The sequence below is a fragment of the Thalassophryne amazonica genome, chromosome 21 (genome assembly GCF_902500255.1).
Source record: "Thalassophryne amazonica chromosome 21, fThaAma1.1, whole genome shotgun sequence".
Classification (NCBI taxonomy): domain Eukaryota; kingdom Metazoa; phylum Chordata; class Actinopteri; order Batrachoidiformes; family Batrachoididae; genus Thalassophryne; species Thalassophryne amazonica.
In genome coordinates this window covers 29,748,821-29,769,019 of record NC_047123.1, presented here as the reverse complement: position 1 = coordinate 29,769,019, position 20,199 = coordinate 29,748,821, and the positions used below count along the sequence as shown (strand labels likewise).

General features: G+C 39.9%; 1 protein-coding gene across 6 annotated transcripts in view; it reads right to left on the bottom strand.

Moving 5' to 3' along the window:
• Positions 1-11,824: 11,824 nt before the first annotated feature.
• The window catches only part of LOC117503615 (MAM domain-containing glycosylphosphatidylinositol anchor protein 2-like), a 325,073-nt gene continuing 316,698 nt past the window's right edge, over positions 11,825-20,199 (bottom strand). For all 6 annotated transcript variants that reach the window (XM_034162876.1, XM_034162879.1, XM_034162875.1 and 3 more), the window contains 3 exons: positions 15,057-15,187; positions 13,796-13,892; positions 11,825-12,662 (listed from right to left, as the gene is read on the bottom strand). In XM_034162876.1, coding sequence (XP_034018767.1) covers positions 12,574-12,662; positions 13,796-13,892; positions 15,057-15,187 — 317 coding nt within the window. In that variant the 3' untranslated portion in view covers positions 11,825-12,573. The remainder of the gene's footprint in view (positions 12,663-13,795; positions 13,893-15,056; positions 15,188-20,199) is intronic.

Here is a 20,199-nt window from a genome sequence, read left to right as displayed (position 1 = left end):
CCTTAGACTGTGATCGTCAACATGATAACCAGTGAGTGGTCATGAATATTTTTATGAAATTTGATACGAGTTGGGCCTTTTGTCCAGTTTCTTTGCAGCTGGTTTGCATACTTCCCAATGCTGTATCATAGGCTACCTACAGTATCTACTATGGTAGGTATTGTGCAAGTACCAATGTCTTCTTGACAGTGCAATGTTATTTATACTATAGTAGTTTTGACAGCACACTGGTACATATATCATGGTATAGTTGACATTACTGTGGTACCTTAGCAGTGTACCATGGTGCATACCATAGAGTATACAATGGTACTGTCAAAAATACCATGGTTACTAAAACGATCAAAAATACCAGTATCAGTACCAGCACCACAGCAGTACTATGGTACATTTAGGACACATCATTCCACATTAAAGTGAAGCCAAAGTGCTGAATGATTTGTGATAAACTGTTGATGCAAATTTCACATCAGTGTCACTTTTATTAGACATTCATGCTGTATTTAATCACAATGTGTAGTTGGAGAAAATTTAAATTTATTTTGCCATCTCTGGTGTAGTACTTTCATGACTTAGATCTCATATTTCAGACTGGTCAAAGCCTTTCCCCCCCCCTCATAGAAACACATTTCCACAGTAAAGAATGGGGTACCTCAGGGTTCTATAATTGGCCCACTACTATTCTTTTCAATTTCAATTTATTTTCATTTATATGGCACCAAATCACAACAAAGTTGCCTCAAGGCGCTTCACACAAGTAAGGTCTAACCTTACCAACCCCTAGAGCAAGCACACAGGCAACGATTTGAGGAGGAAACCTCAAGCAGGCCAGACTCAAAGGGGTGACCCTCGGCTTGGGCCGTGCTACCATCACAATTTACAGGAAATTTTGGGAAATTACTTAACTTCTTAACTTAAATTTGCTTCTGAAGGTAATGTCACCGAAGTTACAAAACTGGAGACTTGTTTTACTGCATGAAGTCAAAACTAAAGAGAAAAGACAGTTTTGAGTCTTTCTTTAGTGTCTACTTTTATTTCATATAATGATTGTTTTTAATTCTGTTTTATTCTGTATACATTATGAACCTGCTTATTTAAGGGTCATCTGAGAGCTTTTTAAATACAAGAAAAACACAGTGCTGGACTTTGCAAAGATTTTTGATGGTACCATGGTAGTGCTATGGTACTCATAATATGGTCAAATTACTTGTGGGTTTCTCAGTTGATAACCCGTTCTGACCCCAGACTTGATCATCTCATCTTTGCCTGAATGACTTTGACAAAACTGGCATGGGTAAATAGATGTAGCTTGACTGACGTGGGAAGCCCTGTCACAGGAGCATTAGCGCACCATTAGCATTCTATGACATTTCCCCACCCGTCCAGCACACACTGGCAGCCCTGCAAACAAAGTTCTGTTGCGGTGCATGACAAGGAGAAAAGGGAACAGAATGCAATGTAAAACGGCTTTGTTCAGCCGCTGAGACAGCAGGTGTGCATTTTAATGTGGATGGTCAGGGCAACCTCTAGCTGGCTAGAACAGAGGAGGGATATGATAAGGTAGCGGAGGAATGGGGCGTGCAGTGCAGTCAGAGAAAGTGCTCGGGATTTTAAAGGCCAAATGTTACCAAGGGTTATCAGCTGGAGAAACAATCTGAATTTTTCATGGGAGTAACTTATTATCCAGACAAAATGCAGATTTGTAACACTTCACAGAGGGCACACAGGATGAAACAAGATCATGAAGGCCAAAACCAAACTTTTGAGCCCCGATAAAGTGTTGCAAGAATACTTTTTGCACTTTATTTTTAGCTTATTAATATTGTAAATCAAACTATTTTTTCACAGTTAAGATCCCCAATGACACACAGGTAGACAATCAGTCCAGCCCACCCTCTCAAAACTAACATCTACCTCCTGAAACCAGGTGAAGGCATCCTGTTTGCCTTTACCAGCAGCTGGGTTCGTCAACACATGCGTGCCGGATCTTGCACAGAGAAACACACCACATATCCTAATTATTGCATCCTAAGTATTGTCGAATCCAAGTTTCACAACCACACAGTAAGATAGAAAGCACCAGGATAATAACGACTCGGACCTTTATTCACTTGGACAGACAGCATTGCTCAACACCTCTAGGCTGGATCTTCCTCTTGATCCAGGACAGTTGCAAACCTAGACATTGATTCCTCACTCAGATTCTCATAATATAAAAACAGTGAACGTGTTCCCTCAAGGTATTCCACCAAACAATCGCAATGGGAAGATTTTGCCATTTTGGAAGGACAAATGCAACGGCTTTCCCAGGAAGAAAGACACAGCATGGCTGGGGGGCGGGGGGAGCTTGGCGAGTGGGGAACAACATGGCGCAGAGCAACTATTTGTTTGGGCAGCAAGGTCTCAATCCTCAAAAGAGCAAAAAGATCATCCTGTGTGACCATACTGCATTTGTCATTGTCAGGAACTTACTCAAGGTTCCGACACTTGGGTGATGAAATGAAATGAAAGAAAACAAATTAACAAGAGTAAATAAGTAAAAAAAAAAGAAGAAAGAAAATAATGACTCTCCCAGAGCCAAAACATCTCTCAAGGGCCAACAACTCATTAGATTTGTACCAGTTTACATAATTAAATGTGTATTTGTGATATACGATGACCTAGAGGACCCAGAGAAGGTCAAGAGGATGGTAATATTCTACCTGGCTGCACCAGATAGATGGTTACCTTCAAAGTGTAGGGATTGTCTGGATGTCTGCATGGGAGGTCGACATCCAGGTCCCAAAGGGGTACCATGGTGTGGTGGATGCTGCCACACACAGTACCTTTCACATGCTCCCAGACTTGACCTTATATTAATGATGTCCAATTACTGAACATGGTTTCAGTGTGTATATAATGCTGCATTGCATTTAAAAGTCCTAAGTTGTGACTGGGAATGACATCACAACCAAGGTGAATGCGTCCTTTTTCCCCCACACAGTACCGTGAGTATAGAGTGTTACAGAAAATATTGAGTCCACCAAAGATAAATTCTCGAAGCGAACAGATGTTGCAGATGTTCCTTTCGTGTTTTAATTTCCTATTTGTTTTGTAGCGCAGTGTAGACTGACGTTAGCAGCATCTACGTTAGCCACCATTACACAGCATTTAATGCATAACAATACCACAGGAACATGTCCGCAGACAGCAGTAGAACAGTACTGTGTCCACGATTTATTAAACTGGACAAAACCCAGTAACTACAGGTTTCAGTACTGTTGCTACTAGAGGCGGCCATCTTGGATTTGGTTAGGTTTGTGAGGCTCAAACGATTTGACGAGTTGGATTTCCGACTTCAGGTTGCATTCTAACTACCAAGTTACCAAAACTGTGTCACCGCCCCACTGTCTCCAGCTCTGGTAGATTCTGGAGACTCTACTGAGTGCTACTTTTCAAACTCTTCTGTCGCCAACAGTTGACTGAGATGGGAATAAAAAGAGAATCATTTCAGGCAGTGCAGCTTCAACTGAGGTCGTCATGCATTCCCACTCGAGACGTCCCTGCTGGCCGGCCTTTGGATGACTTTCAGCTACTTCAGAACACCAGTTATTTATCTGCCTGTACCTCAGATGTCCTTTTCTCACTACCAACACTAATACGCTCCGAAACTCTAAAGTACAAAGGATGGAATCAAGCGTGGTAGCTCCTCAGAAAAGTCACAAACTGGGGAGTTCTGTCAAAAGAACAATTTGCACAACACAAAAGCTTTTGTTTCCGCTCCTTTGATTGGAAGACAGGTGGTCACTGTGGGAATAACTTGGCTTTCCCTTTGAGAAACTACAGGGACAGAAGTGTCAAATACAGGCGAGCCAGAGGAACAAGAGGATTTGTGTTTAAGCAGCAGGCATATAATACGGGGCATTCTGGCCTTTTCTCTTCCCATACAATGGCAAATCCAATACACCATCTCATTGACACGACACATAAAATATTCCTTTTCTTTATTTTTTCATTCGTTGCAGGTATGGCACAAAAATGGGTGATAAATCCAAAGAAATACAGTGAAAAAGAAGCCTGATCTGATATAAATATACGTAGAGCACAAAACAGAGAAGAGTGACCAGTCATCATTACAGGGTGTCGGCACAGAACAAGATAGATAACATTACCGAAACCCCCCTTGCCCCCCAACCAACCAACTTTTGCACGTTGCTATTACGCCGTCGGATCTCATTAGCTCCATTTTTCCCCACCACCTCCAAAAGCAGGTGACTCTCGACTCTCGACAGTCCTCGCCAACAAGAGTTTGGAGTTTGGGCGAAAACACCTATCGCTCCTATCGCTTGATAAGTTTAGATGAGAGAAGATGAAGCCGTCAAAAAGTTCCGACGCCGGAGAGCAGGTACGGAGAAGTGGCAGTTTTGTAAAGATGTCACACGGAGCAGCCGCAGCATCAAAAAGTGACATTTGGTGACTGAGAGATCTCTCAAACCTGTCTCCCTTTTCTGTTTTTTTGATAAAGACCGCAGGTAGCCGAATGCCGAGAAGTCACTCGCTGAAATGAAAGAAACCCGACTGATTAAAACAGCAATTTTAAAAGATGTATTCACCCTAACGGTAATGCTCCAGGTTTGACAGGATGGATAGTTTTGTTCCTGTGTTGCTTTTTAGATTCCTTCACATTAGCATTTTCCCCACAACTGCCAAATTCATCATTACCAATATTGTGTGCCTAACCCACATTGCTCTGTCCCTCTTGGCTGAACCAATACCAAGAATACAAGGCTGCATAGTGATAATTAGGATTACCAACTGCGTTCATGTCTTGCAGGTAAAAAGAAGTGGTTATTCCGGGGAGTTAAAATTGCTCATTGATGGCACAACGTGACAAAGCCCTTCTTAGGTTGAACAGAAAATTAGAACACAAAGAAAAGAAATGTTACTTTTCCTTTAAGAGCGCCCCAACAACACAGGTATCAACTCTGTAAACACATGGCAAGAATAAGAGTAATTTCCAAACTTTATAAAGTTTTTTTCAAACCAAGCTATTATAGGTCGTTCTCATTTATGGTCAATACCGTCTGAGTTTAGCAGCCTATCTGTCCAGTTTCAAATTTCCAATATGATAATCTATGCACAATCTAGGAATTAAAGCTCTGCTGCCTTTGTATTTTAACTTTTTTTTAAAGATCAAATTCACAAAAAGAATTTTCTTTTACATCACTATAATTTTATTTCTTGGGATTTAAATAAGGGATTCACAATATTATATTGCCAATATGATCAAAATTGTCACTGTTTAGAAGCAATTTACAATTTCTGCCACTGAAGGGAAGAAATTCAAGCAATCAGACACCATGAATTTGGTAGCAACATCACAGATCACACATGGGCTTCCGCCAGTCTACGTGAGGGATGCTGGGAAGGACACAGCAACTGCCAATCAGAGTAAAGAAGGGCAGCATGATGTCAGCTGGCTGCTTGCTCAAACAAAATAAATGAGAATGGTGGAAAATACTCTGAAACAGCTTATTTCTATGTAAAGATATTTTTTTATATATATATTTTGCAAAGGTTATGGAGAAATAAACATTTCTAAATGTAAAAACAGCATTTTTTAATGCAGATAATACTTCTGAAGTGATTTACAAGACATCTTACAGATGTTAGCGTGCACTGCCCTGGGAATGCGCATCAAGCAAGTTGCTCAGGTCAAAGGTAACGGATGTGCACACGCACTTCCTCTTGCAGTCCGTCTGCACAACAGCATAAGAAGGAAAAACAATATTTGCTATGGAATTCCCCCCGATAAATATGTTTTCTTCATTAAAATGAGCTGTAATTTTGCAACATGCAAAAATAAATAAAAAATAGGAAATCCTTTATATGGATTTGTTGCAGCAGCAATTATTTTGAACAACTGGGTACATTCATGCAAAACAGCATAATAATTTATGCACTGATGCAAAAAAAGAACAAGAACAACAACAAAAAAACAATTTAAGCTATAACCATTTTGGAAAAGTTATTTTTGTTTTCTTGTAATTTCAATACCTCACTTTTTCACACAGTGGCATTGTTCATAAAATGCTTTTTTTAATGTTCTGAAAAGAAGAAGAAGAAGAAAAAAGCTACAAATGCAAAAAAAGTATGTGCCACAAAACTTTTTTCATTCACACAATTCAAAACTCTGGAAACACGTTTGGTTTTGATTATTGAGCTTTAAAGACCATTAAAATGCTCTTGGAAATTTCAGGTTTGATCACTACAAGCACTCCGATGATGCCATTAAATACAATTTGGGCATAATTTTCATTTTTGTTTTGGAGGTACTTCGGACGTCTGAGAAAAACAAACAAACAAAAAAAAAAACCACACAAAACAAAAAAGTAGTTATAAATGTGACCCATTTGAGTGTGTTGCAGATGTGACAGTATTTATTTTATAAAAATTTAAGTAAAACCAAATAAATAATTAAATTAGGTAACCTAAATTTAATAGATTGATTTAATTAATAAAAATTGTGAAATCAAGCAGCAATGGCCTTTATTGGAAAATAAAATAAAATGACAAGCTCATTTCAAACTTCATCTATCTTCAGTCACACCTGTTCCTAATTTTAATCATGAACCTGATGATCAGATTATTCCCTGCAAGACTGTACATGTCCAACAGGTGGCAGTGTTCAGCAGGTGGTCAACATGTCTATAATTGACACAATTAGGGTAATTCTACGATAACTGAATTACAATCAGAGCATATTTTTAATGGGAAGCTAAGATATGGCCAGATTTTGTCATTATAATTCTATTACCGTAGAACTGCCTGTAAGCAAAGATGCATTTTGGATTAATGTGTTGCATCAAAGTTTTAATCAGTTTGTGCTCGTTAGACACCCGTTAATTTGGTGGAGGCATTTATCGATTCACTCACTGCATTTAACATGCATAGGAATAACAAGAAAAGCAAAATTTTACAGAGGCCAGCTTTCAGTTTCTCTGTAAAAAAATCAAGATTGACTGCAAATGACAGCTGTTGTATGAACGTCAGACTTTGGCCCTCATAAAACCACAGAGCTGGCTTTTGAAGTAAAACAACAAAAAGCAGCCAGCCCCCAAACCAAAGCAGCATTAGAAGCTCAAAATACTTCCCCCCCTGAATGTGTTGCACCTTCGGCAGCAATAGAAGCTCTGCATCAATAAAAAAGAATCAGTAAGTACTGAAAGGAAAAAAAAAAAAGAAGAAGCTGAGATCCTTCACGTACAAAAGGTACTCGAGGTACTGGACATTTTTACAGAAATAGAAATCCGGAGCAACACGACTCCTCTTGCAGCCCAATTTTCAAACATTTCCGAGAACATCAGGTGATATTTCTTTTGCACATTTGTTTGAATGTACCCAGCCTTCAGAATTATACACCATAACCAGGAGGAAATTAGATCTGCTGCAGAAACAATTTGATATTTTTTTTTTGCATACTGTTAAACTGAGGCTATTTTAAATAATATTCAGAGGCGCAGTTAAAAATTCATCCACTAGATGTCGGTAGTGTGTTACAAAACAGACTCAATTGTTCAGTTTTTGATTTAGTATTCAAAGAAATTCAAAACTATCGCTTTTTGAAGGAAAACATCAAAATTATACTTCCTCTTTAAAAGGTGACCTGTATAGTTAGCTAGCCCCGTAGACATTGAGATTGTGAATGTTTCGTTAGCATAAACATGGCTGACCGCATTACAGCTTACTGTATCTTATCAAGCCACAGCTTTGTGTTTTTCTTGGTTTAAACAACTATAACGATAACCCTATCAGATTCTGTATGAATAAACTGCCTTACGTTACGCGACTGTTTAGCAGGAATTGTGGTTAATGCAACTCATTTGCTGACATGTAATACAACCTTTTAGAATGCATTAAAAATGTTCTATTTTTCATAACAATGTAGCTACAGCCGCTTGAATAGGAACCAGAATGATGTGTAATTTCTTTTTGTTGTTGTTTTGTTGCACTGATAAAAAAGTTGATGGAATTTACTTGTGTGGTCAGGTGACGGATTTCACCCACAATAAACAAAGGACATCGATACTTCTATAAAACACTCGAGAAGAAAAAAAACCACAGACAAATTTCAACAGATAAAAAGCTCAGCTAACTTTGCTAACTAAGATAAGATGCTAAGCTAGGCTAGGCTAGGCTTGGCTAGACTAGTTTGCTTTTTCTTGTACTTTTTCTGGTATTGGTATGTATCACTGCCCCTAGTGGTGAAGTAGAACTGTAAACGGAAATGGCCACACAACCATTTATTAGCATCAGCCAAGCTCATGCCAACATTGTGAAAAAACTCACTTTCCCACAGCATAGCTAAGTGCAGATACAGCTAATAGCTAGACTCTGCCAGCCGCTGCCACTGACAAGATGTTCAAAATTCTCATGTCTTTGAATGCCTTCAGCTAGTATCATTGGTCACTTGGGTTTCCAAGAAATGGCCATTGTGGGCTCATTTTCTGACGCACCTACTTAAAAAAGGTTATTGCCATCGCCACATGTGGAATACTTTGGTTGGACCTTACACCTAACTCCAGCACTCTAGCTAGCCTTTGCTAATATTGTACCAATTTTGCTATTCTTGCCATGAATTAACCATGTGTAGAGGGTAAAAGGAACTTTTACCAAAATATCTTTAACTCAAATCCAAAATTTATAACATTTACAACAGGGTGGGGCACTTTGGCATGTTTTTTTTAAACCAACTATTCCACAGGAAGATATAGTGACAAGCTAATGGATATTTTGATTTGATTTCATATTTGTTGGAAATTAGAAAAAATAACCATGATCTTGGTGCGCTTTTAACATCCATTTAAAAGTATAGTTCTCATCATCAAAAGCACACAAAGGTGTTTTAACAAAAACATTACATCTAGAAGGACTGTAAAAATAATCCATGTAAAATGGGCCTTGTGGCAATGAAAAATTAAATTGTCTGAAAATAGAAATGGTCAGCAAGTACATCTCTGTAATAACATAATACACATATTAATATAAGGATGCCCTGAATGTTTTGTCATTCTGCTCTGTTTTGCTTAGCGTATTCATTTTCTTTACATGGATCAGCTTGCTGTCACACTTATTGTACACAGTTTTATGTTCACGCATGTACACGACCCACTCACACTGACCCAGGAGTCCACTGAAGAGGCTACATCTGCCGAACAACCACAACAACAAAAACCTCAAATTGTATCTGTGGTACAATGCAGCCAATAGATTTTTGTTTTGAAATGGGAAGTCCAAAATGAAAATTTCATTTTCTGTTTTAAAGTAGGTAAACAAAAATGAAGGAAAAATACCTAGCCAAAACACTTTTTTTGTTTGTTTTGGCTAGGTATTAATACCTGTGGGCACGAAGACAGTAAGGACTATGGTAAACTGACGTTTCAACCCAGTGACCTTGACTCCTCTGGCTGATTTTCTAGAATAGTTCTACAATCCACCCAAGTCTGCGCCACATTTGTTCTAAAACTGATTTGAAAATCAAATTCCATGATTATAAGCTTTTTTGCAAAATTAATTCTTTCAGGACAATTTCTGAGCCAACTTTCATTGACATAGCAAGTTTGGCAGAAACCAGCAGAAGGTCCTGGCCAACGTGTCCAACAAAGAGACAAACAGAAATAACCTTGGTACCAATGTTTGACTTTTGACAAATTTGACTTTGCTGGGTAATTTTGGCAACCACCTCCATATTTGCTCAGTTTGGTGTAAATCGGAGGGAAAACTTAAAATTTGATGTTTGGCCCAAATGATGTTAACACCATTGATTGACTTGTGGCAATTTTGACCTTGTGTGGACAATTACACAACCCACCTTCGTGTGTGTGGTCAGTTTAGCCGAAAATCAGAGTGGAAAAACTAAAATTCTGACCCTTGACAGCAATGGCATTGTTCCCAATGATTGACCTTTGGTAAATTTGATCTCACCTGGGCAATTCCAAAACCCACCACCATATGGGTGCCAATTTTGACCGACATCAACATTTTAAACATTGAACCCAATAACCCATTCAAGGTAATTCTGTGGTTGACCATCACCAACACCACACCAAAAAAAAACAACCTGAGAGACAAATGTTGTTCAAATTATAGTATAACAGAAAATAGAACTTCTCCTCCATCCTAAAGAGTCAAAATTTTGAAAAAAAAAAGTGCATTTCTAAACAGAAATTGAGAATTATAGTAGCAGAAACAAGTGGATATCCAAAGATTTTAGGCCAAAAGTGCAGCTTGAAACCAATGTAGTCTAACGAGATCGTTTTCTTTTTCTAGTTTTTATTTACCTACTTTAAACAAAAATCAGAAAATGGGTCAGTTCTTGATTTTGATGGTCTAATTTCAAAACCAAAACCCATTGACCACAAGGAACCCGGACTGTACCCACTCATAAATTCTATTCAACATCTCAACTGGGTTAGCCCCCCATTTTGTTTTCTTTTTGGTTGTTCCGACTGGAAAACTAGACTATTTTGGTCAGAAGGCCTGAATTTGTGAGAGCAGGTCACGCGCGCACGCGTGCACCGTTTTTCTTTTAAATATACGTTATAAGAACTATAAAACGGACGTCGAGACTTGTGTGTTGTGCTTCCTGGACTCCAACATGAAACATTTATCATAAACCTTTTGAATAGAGCTTCTTTCACATTTACAAGTTTTACAGTTAATCGTAAAATCGGTTTAGGCGTTACGTCTTACGTTTCTGTCGGATTTGATACGCCGGCGATGGGAGGGAGACGACAAGAAAAAGAAAGGAAGTTAAAGTCGGTGAGGGGAACAAAAAACAACAACAAAAAAGAGAAGAAACAAGACAAGTCCTCAAAACATTTGTCATAACCAACAATGAACAGATTTTCTTATTTCCTCTTTTTTATAATACATGTTTGTTTGTTTTTTGAAAACCCTCCGCTGGTTAAGGTTATGGTCTCAGGTAGATCTTCCACAGTCAGTCCTCACAGTTTGTGTAAAAGCAGAGAAACATTCTCACTAGAGTAATAAAATATCATGACTATTATTATGGTCATTATTATCTTTTATTCTCATATTGTTCCATATAAATGGTGGAGGATCAGGGTGAGGAATATCACCGGTCCTAAAGTCCTGCTCTCCTCCCTGTACAGCGTAATGTTTTATTCAGCAATTGTTCTTTTCTTGTAAGAAAGAAGGGAAAAAAAGCTCACCGGCAGGGGAAAAAGAATTATGGATAGAGGCGGGGGCAGGGGTATTCATTCGATGAAGTGTCTCTTTCCTCCTGTAGCATCATAAAGTGTCGTTTTGTGGGTGGTGGTGGTAGAGGGGGGAGATAAAAAAATAATCCAGAGCCGAAATTTCGCTGCTGCCATTTTTTTTGTCTTGTTTCTTTCAAAACATGGTCCAATCGTGGGTGTGTCGAACTCCCCCCCCGCAACCCCCCACCCCACCCTCCACAGAAACACGAAAAACGTACGCACTCACGCAACCGCAGGCACCTGTCCCATCAAGGGGTCAAGGGTGCGACATCCTGTAACCTCTCGCGTCCTCCCGGCGGGCGAAAGAAAAACGCCTTCCCTTCAGCACTTGTGGGGCAAAATATAGAAAATAGCCCATCAGAGGAATCACAAACAGAGACGTGAGAGTGTGTGTGTGTGTGAGTGTGTGTGATGTCGATTAACTCCCAGGCTCACGATTCGGTTTGTAATCTGAAGGCACTTTGTTTCATGGCAGAAAGTAAAGTGGCTTCTTTTCCGCTGGCGCGTTTTGCTGACCGAAAATTCAAGTCAGACGCCACCAGACCCTTCGCATCCATCCATCCCTCCGATACACCTCCTCCCGCTTCTCTATTAGCACCTCCTCCATTGCTACACGTCTATTCTTCTTCTGCCGACGTACTCTCAGTTGGCCACTTGGAGTCGTGAGCACAGTGTTAAAAGATCCCGTACGTAGGCAGCTACAGGGGAGTAAGCAGATGGAACGAAATGTTGCCAGAGTTCTTGTTTTCCTACAGTACAGCACCAAGCAGATAAGACAACGGCGAGGTTTGATACGAAGACCGGCGAGAATGAAAAACAAGCGTCGGTGATTGGCATCCAGCGTGAGGAAATGAAGATAATGCACAGGGAAAAGGTCTGATTCGCTCAAAAAGTCAGCGGTGTCTATGTCCCGCTGCCTTTCAAATATATTTTCATGACTTCATAAAATTGTACTTGTGCTTTACAAACCGTCCTCCCTTGACGCTTGTGATCCCTTTCCAAAGTCCAGGCGTATTCGTCTCCCACCCGTCATTGTGCTCGTAAAGACGTCCTGCACGAGGAGTGTCTTCTGCAGAAGAGGTTTCTTTAAAAAGATTAGCGCATCTTCTTCATTACTTTTTGTGTAATTTTTATTCCTGTCCCCCTCCCTCCCCTCAGTGTACTTCTTTCGTATATATTTGTGTCCCTCTGCGGGGCATCAGGCGCCCCCTGCTGCTTCCAGGATGCATGAATCTTTGGTGATTGGATGCCGAGGGTGTAGCTCACAGACGGTGGGTCTGAATATTCGCCTCTGAGGTGACTGAGAGAAGCGTCACCTCTGACCTTCCAGGATGGTCATCGCCAAGGTGATGCACAGCAGCCATATATGGGAAGATGTGGGCGGAGCCATGGTACTGAGATCTAAAAGCAAAAACAAAGACGAGAAGGTGGTCACATCAGGAAAGTGTTGGGCTGGAAGCTAGTTAGTGCACACAAAGTTCAATGAATTTGTTTCAGGAAAAATTGTTTCACTGTGATGTTCTAGCATCGCTAATTAGCATGCTAACACCTCCGTAACAGGCCTTGTAAATGACCTCAGAGGTATTAGCAAGTTACCGAAAACAGCTTTTTTAGATTTGGAAGTGCTTATTTCTCACTAGCTTTTACAAAATATAACAGAAAAAAATGAATTATATAGATATATTCATAGAGCGCAAACCTTCGCCAACACAAGTTTACAATTCTGCTAAATTTTAGCTTGGAAAAATTTTCAAGGTCAAAGTCCTTTTAGAAGTGACTTTTCATAAGCTAAATTAGATGTGATCAAAGTCAGAAGTATGTATTTAGTTCATTCAAAGAATCAAAAGTGTCAAAGTTTTTGTGGTGTTGTCAGGTTTTTTTTTTGCAGCTTTTATGGTTTCTTAATTCTTTTTCAGATAATTTTCACAGAACATTGGTTGTCTCTACTGTGCACAATTTGTCACTGTTTTTTAGCACTTGGTTTTCAATTGATAACTGGAAAATAGACAAACAGGCATAAAATTGTAACCTCCATCCAATGTTGGTGGTGTAGGTAAATCCATAACAAAAAACAAGAGTGACTGAGGCACTTTTGATTGAGATATAATTCAAAATGTACAGCAAATGGGCTTTTCAATATTAAATTCAAATATCCACAAAATCTACAATCCGAATTAAACTTTGTCAGGTGATAATGAGTGCCGGTCTGCACCTCACTTTCAAATAGAGTGATTGGGGCACATTTGATTAAGATATAATGTAAAATATACATTAAATGGGGTTTTCAATGTGAAATTTAAATGGCCACAAAATCTGCAATCCGGATCACATCTGAATCAAACTTTGTCAGTCAACAAAAGATACCACCTTACATAACACTGGCAAATATGAAAGACATTTGATCTTTTGTGACAGAGTCATGAATTTTTAAAATTTCATTCAATGTTAAAGATGGGGATTTTTCCAATTTTCCAAGATTCTGCCTGAGTTTCACCTCAGATAAGTGGGATTGGTGGAAGTGTGCGACCACTCACTGGGCGGAGGATCTCGACACTCTCCTTCCTCCAGCGTGACATCATCAATGGCGATGTCTCCCTCAATGCCCGAGCCACGGATACCTTCGAGCACCACCTTGTAGAGAGGAAAAACAAGTTTCTCCTCAACTCTTCAGCCATGATAGACCACAAAATTGCCATATATATATATATATATATATATATATATATATATATATATATATATATATATATATATATATATATATATATATATATATATATATATGAGGGGATATCAAAAAGTTCTGAGCCTCAAAGAGAAAGAGAAAGATATTTGGATTCATAATGTTTTATTTTTCCAACATAGTCCCCTTCCAACTCCATACACTTGTTCCATCTACTTTGCCAGTCATTGATACCCAATTGGTAGAACTCAACATCTTGGTCCGCTAAGCAGCCCTCCGCTGCAGAAGTCAGCTCATCGTCATCCTCAAATCTCTGGCCAAGAAGGTATTTTTTCAGCCTGGAAAAGAGGTGGAAGTCACTAGGGGCTAGGTCTGGAGAATAGGGTGGGTGAGGAGAAGTTAGTCATAGCCACACTCGTGCACAGCATCCATGGTAACCTGGTTGGTGTGGACTAGTGTGTTGTCCTGGTGAAGCAGAATGCCATGACTGACACTGGAGGGTATGTTTATGACTCAACAATTGAAGCGAGCAATATGATCCTACATGTAGCATTGATGTAGATCAGGTGTGATCACTGGAATATCCAACTGGGAAAAATGTTCCAGGCTCAAAACTTTTTGACATCCTTCGTATATATATATATATATATATATATATATATATATATATAGTATGTGGCAAGCCTTTCTTTCTGTCTTTAATGTCACAAATTTTCAAATTAGTAATGCATACCATGTTTCAACAATGAGAACTAAATGTCAGAGGCAAGAAAAAAAAATTGAAGTTGGAACCGAAAAGTTATAATTACTTTCCAGAGTTGGAGTCATAACTTGAAATGAATCAAAACATACGGTACTTGTATATTTGCTGCTCAAACTTTGGCCTTCCTATTGGCAATGCGTGAGTGATATTGCTTTCTCAATACAAAATAATTTCTATGAATTCAGTCCACTTCTTTGCTTAATATCAAAGCTTTGAAGTGCTACATCAATATGCATCCCTCAAGGAGAGTAATACTTCACCACACAAACAGGCAGAGAGAAGCAAATAGGGGCCATCCAGGCGAATGCTGCTGTGCAAGGAAGGAACTGATGAAGTTTTCCCGTCTCACCTGGAAAGATGCTGTTGGGTGGATGCTGACTTTGGCTTGTTTCCAGCGGTCACCTTGGTTACCACTTAGAGACCACACGGGAGTGTCAGACGGCATTTGGCCCTTCTGCTTCAGAAAAGCATTCAGAGTCCCTGTATTTTAAGGAGGACAATGAAACAAACTTTTACTCTTGTGAGGCCAATAATTAAACACTTCCAAGAGAATTCCTCATTACTCATCTTCGGACTCCTTGTCTACTATATCATGACACATCATCGTCCACAAAATGTTTTACAACACTGCTGGAAACAACAGTGGCCACCAGGACCCGGTGATTAGCAACAAGGCTTCAAAAAATCATGTACAAACAAAAGGCCCACTTTACATGTGCCTGTTTGAACAAGTCCAGACATGTGCCACTGTGCCAACATTTCCATTTAAACCAACATATAAAAGAATAAATTATTTTGCTCAACAATGCCAAAAATGTAGGAGGTTCATTGGTCTGTATTTATTAGAATCCAAAATTTCAAAGCTGAATATGCAGTAGTATTTACTAGGGTTGGGGACAAGTAGTCGTAATAGTCAACGAGCTAGGACTCTACTTACAGATTAGTTGGGTAATTCAGATTTTCCTGCACAGCTATCAAAATAGAGATACTGTAGAAACCAACACAAGCTAACATCCACCAGTAGCCGGCACATTCGACAACTCTGGTACCCACCTAGTTGGCTAACTATTTTGAGTAGCCGTCCCATCTCTAGCTATATGGGTATCCTGATGGAAATTTTGAAGACTCACTGACTGACTGACTCCATTAGCTAATGCTTTTGCTCTGCTAATTGCAGCAGGAAACAGTGTCCAAAACAGTAGCTATTTTATTAGCTTACAATGTCTAATGGAACCTTTTTTGTAAAATTCATCCCCCAAACAAATCACAGCCTGCAAACTGTTCCAGTGGATTTCTTTCAAATGATGATCTTGTTATTTTGGCAGTCATCAATCTAGCTAGCCTTGTTCAGTTAATACAACTGCTCACTAAGACAGCTAGCTTGGCAATAGATAACCCGTAGTACCAAAGGCAGGTAATTTCCGATATTCCTAAATAATTAAAGCTTGTGGGTGGAGCTTCTCTTGGTCATTTGAATGTCTTTGTCTTAAGTTAACAGTTTGAATAAATGTATTTTAAGGTGTTTTCATTCACATAAATAAGCAATCATTCAATTATAAGACCTTGACCACACTGCCACGACTACCCAAAAGGCAACAAGACATTGCTTAATACATGGTGGAGTTTTAAAAGCCAATTACTGTGACAGATGATTTCTGCACTGATTTGAAGGCATTTGTATTTTTTGGACTCCCCAGGCTGCTTTACCAAACACACTATATTTCTCTAGCTATTTCATATCATGATTAAACAGATAAAAAGGCAACATGGCATTTTGTGGCATAACATTTATATAGATGACAAACAACACTGGGCCTGAAACACTTCCTTGAGGAATACCAATATTTTTCCCATACTTTTTAATGCTATAAATCAAACTGATGGCTTGTTGAGTGTGCTTAAAAAAATTAAATTCATACACACTATATCAAAAGTTAAAATATGCAACTGCATCTGTTTAAAACCTCAATTTGCACTTTTAAACATTTTACACTTAATATTCATCTCTCTCTCTCTCCCCTGCATTTTAAACAGTCCATTTTTCTGTGTTTAAGACAGAGAAGCAGCAGGAAAGGCTAAACTCAGGGCATATGAACGTCTGCATTTATGAATTTGAGGGGATGGGGGTGACTTCGACTAGAGATTAATTATTTTGGAGCTCATAATCATAATTAATTTTCACTAATGGGTAGTGTGTGACAATTGCAAATTCTTCTTCTTCTCCCTAAATTACCATTACTTTCAAAATTTCATCTTCCTTTCACCTCGACTGTATTTCCAGTGACATTGCACAGGCTTGGGGCGGAGAATTAAATATGATGGATTCATTTTGAATGAGCTCACACAAGGCTTAGGATAACAGAGAAACGCCAGCTCTTATTGAGACAGAATAGACAATATACGTGGGGCTGAACTGAAGACTTCCCTCAGCGAGACCTCGTGGCCTTTAGCTTTGACATAAAAATGTCAGATGATGACACCAAGTGCAACCGCTTTACTCTCCAAACTCGCCAGTTGTTGTTCACTTTTCTTTTCTGTCTCGAATGGAACGAGACACCGAGAGAGAAGGCGGTATCCTACAGAATAATACCTAAATCCGGATAACAAAGACGCCAGTGTTTGCCCGTTTCAGCGGGATCTCAGTCGGATGAGAAACGGCACCTATGCAAAGACACGGAAGAGCTTCGACTTCCGCTGGAACCTCGCCTTTGCCTCATTACTACACATCCGTTTACTTTCAAAAACATCTCGTGAGAGAATGAGGGAGCGCTATGCTGCGCCAAATGTCGCCGTTCATGTTCACTCATCAGCGTGGTATACCTCCCCCCCCCGACAGCACAATCTCCAGTGAGAGATGAGCTCTTGTGCGGAACATGACCTGCGGTTTCATCTCCCCGTTGAAGTGTTTAAGATGTGGGGAAGAATCTTGCTGAGCTGGCCGGCTCGCATCGTCTTTGAACTCATTTGCAACGTAGGTGGTTATGTCAGTGTCATCGCACCGCCGACACCACCGTATAACCTTCGGAGCGCCTTATGAAGGAATACCTGTGGTAGACACGTTGTGAAATTTAAAAAAGATCAGAGAGGAGGATGACGTGAGTGTGGTGAAAAGTAAGAAATAGCTGCAGGAAGGAAGTTTTCAATAATGTACTGAGAGAGAGAGAGAGAGAGAGAGAGAGAGAGAGAGAGAGAGAGAGAGAGGAATTGAGGTGCTGTGCCGTCCTCTTCGCCACTGCTTCTCAGAAGGTCGGGTTTAAAACAGACTTTCTTGGTGCGCTTTGCTGAAGACTTAATCCTATAAACAAATACGGCACAGTCTCCACGGGCAAACTTTGATGTGCGCTTCAGTAATTAAGCGTGACCTTGTCGCAGGTAGCCGCCGCTAGCTAACTATGGAGGAGTTTGTTTGAGTGTGTGCCACTGCACTCATCAGAGAGTAGGTGAAACGCCTTATCGACTTATTCTGGCCCTCAGCGGTGCCGCGCCACAACTTAACTGTGACTCACCTCAACAGCGCAATCCCAAAGAACATCAAAACCCAGGCAGTTATTTTTCGAGACAGAACCGTGCCAACGTCCAACGGTGTTTGTGGAAATCGTCAAACATATGACTAAGTTCTTTGACATATGTGGGAAATATGTCAGGATGGAGGGTAGAAAAAGTTTTTGATGGCAAACCCCAACCATAAAGGAACTGAGAATAGGTGGACTCGAACCACAGACCTTCTTGCTGTGAGTCAAGAGTGCTAACCTCTGAGACACCTTGCTTAGTTTGTCCAATTACTTCTGGCCTCTGATTATGGAGGGTCTAAATATGGGAATGACTGCAGTTTGTCAATAGTTAGTGTGATTTTGTTTAATTTTAAATTAAAGATAACAGTCTTGATTGTTTTATTTCTGTTATTTCTACTATGGTGGTGTACTGAAACAAAATTACAAACCTTCTCCGCCTAACTACATGTGGAACTGACTGTGTGGCTTGGAGCATTTGTCATGAGTAGTTTCTTTTCTTTGAAAAGAAAATACTCAACCTTACCAAACAACATGCCGGACCTCAAGATGGCCGATGGCCGGAGAGGCAGAATATTAAATGGAGCGGAGCTATGGAAGATCTGAGCTGGGTTTCAAGTCCTTGACATTTAGCCCATTCATCATAACACACCAACGTCTGGGCACGGGCTTCACCACAGACGAGGCCGCCAGGAGAAAGAGGGTCTGGCTGGCGATCAATTTGAGCAAATTGGAAATGTCACGGCCTACTCAACCTCGGCAAGGTGCCGGAGGAGCTCTCATCATCCCGCTGAGTCTCCCTCCAACACCTCCATCCTTCCATTCTCTCCTCCTCCCTCTCCGTCACTATTCCATATGTTTGATCCAGCCGTTACATCTAGACATTTACACTTAGCCTTTCCACTGAGTACCCCTGACTGTGAGACTGGCTACATTTGTACCTCTCATGGAATCCCGCTATCACTACGCTGTACTTGTTAACGGGTTAATTGAAGCAATATATATATATATATATATATATATATATATATATATATATATATATATATATATATATATATATATATATATATATATATAAAAACCTATTTTCCTGCTTCCCTTGGTCGTATCCACCAATGCAGTTGCAGTGTACAACTCCACTGAAGATGAACACTCTATGCAACTATGTTTGCACTCTATGAATGAATGTTATAGGATGAAAGCCAAATTTGATTTTTATAAAATTTAACAGGGACACTGGGCCTGTGGATTGGAAGAAGTAGTTTGATTTTGGATTTAATCAGAAAATGATCAAGCTCAAAGATGAAGAAGGAGTAACTTCAGCACAGGCCCTGAGGCCCATGTGCGGATGGACTGGATGGACCACTGTGGTGATGGGAGGCACCTGTGCTCGATCCCAAGCCTGATCTGTCCATTTTTGGTGGTGCCCATCCCTGGATACCGTAGTGTGAAATGCGTAAGAGTTTCATGGGACTCCAGTCTGACGTAGGTTGGACACCCATTTAGAGGTGGGTGGACTGAGACGATGTACCCCCTTTGAGTCTGGTCTGCTTGAGGTTTCTTCCTCAAATCATCAGAAGGAGCTTTTCCTTATCAGCGTCACCTCTGTTTTGCTCTGGGGGTTGGTAAAGTTAGACCTTACTTGTGTGAAGCCCCTTAAGGCAACTTTGTTGTGATTTGGCGCTATATAAATGAAAACAGATGTACTAGAGTAAATGTCTTGTCCAAGGATACAGACAGGTAGCAGGAGCGGGATTTGAACCTAGGTCTATGTATTGGCAGGTCAGATCCTTATCCACTCATCTACCTGCTCCACTGAGGTCAAACTTCATGGTCAAGTTTCTGCCCCCTAGCTAATATATAGGAAAATGTAAAAATTTTATGAAAACTAGTTCAATATTTTATTGTTTGTGAACTTGACTGTTTAAAAGCCCATTAAAATATGGGAAGGGCATCAACCAGAGCAACCAGATTGCCGCA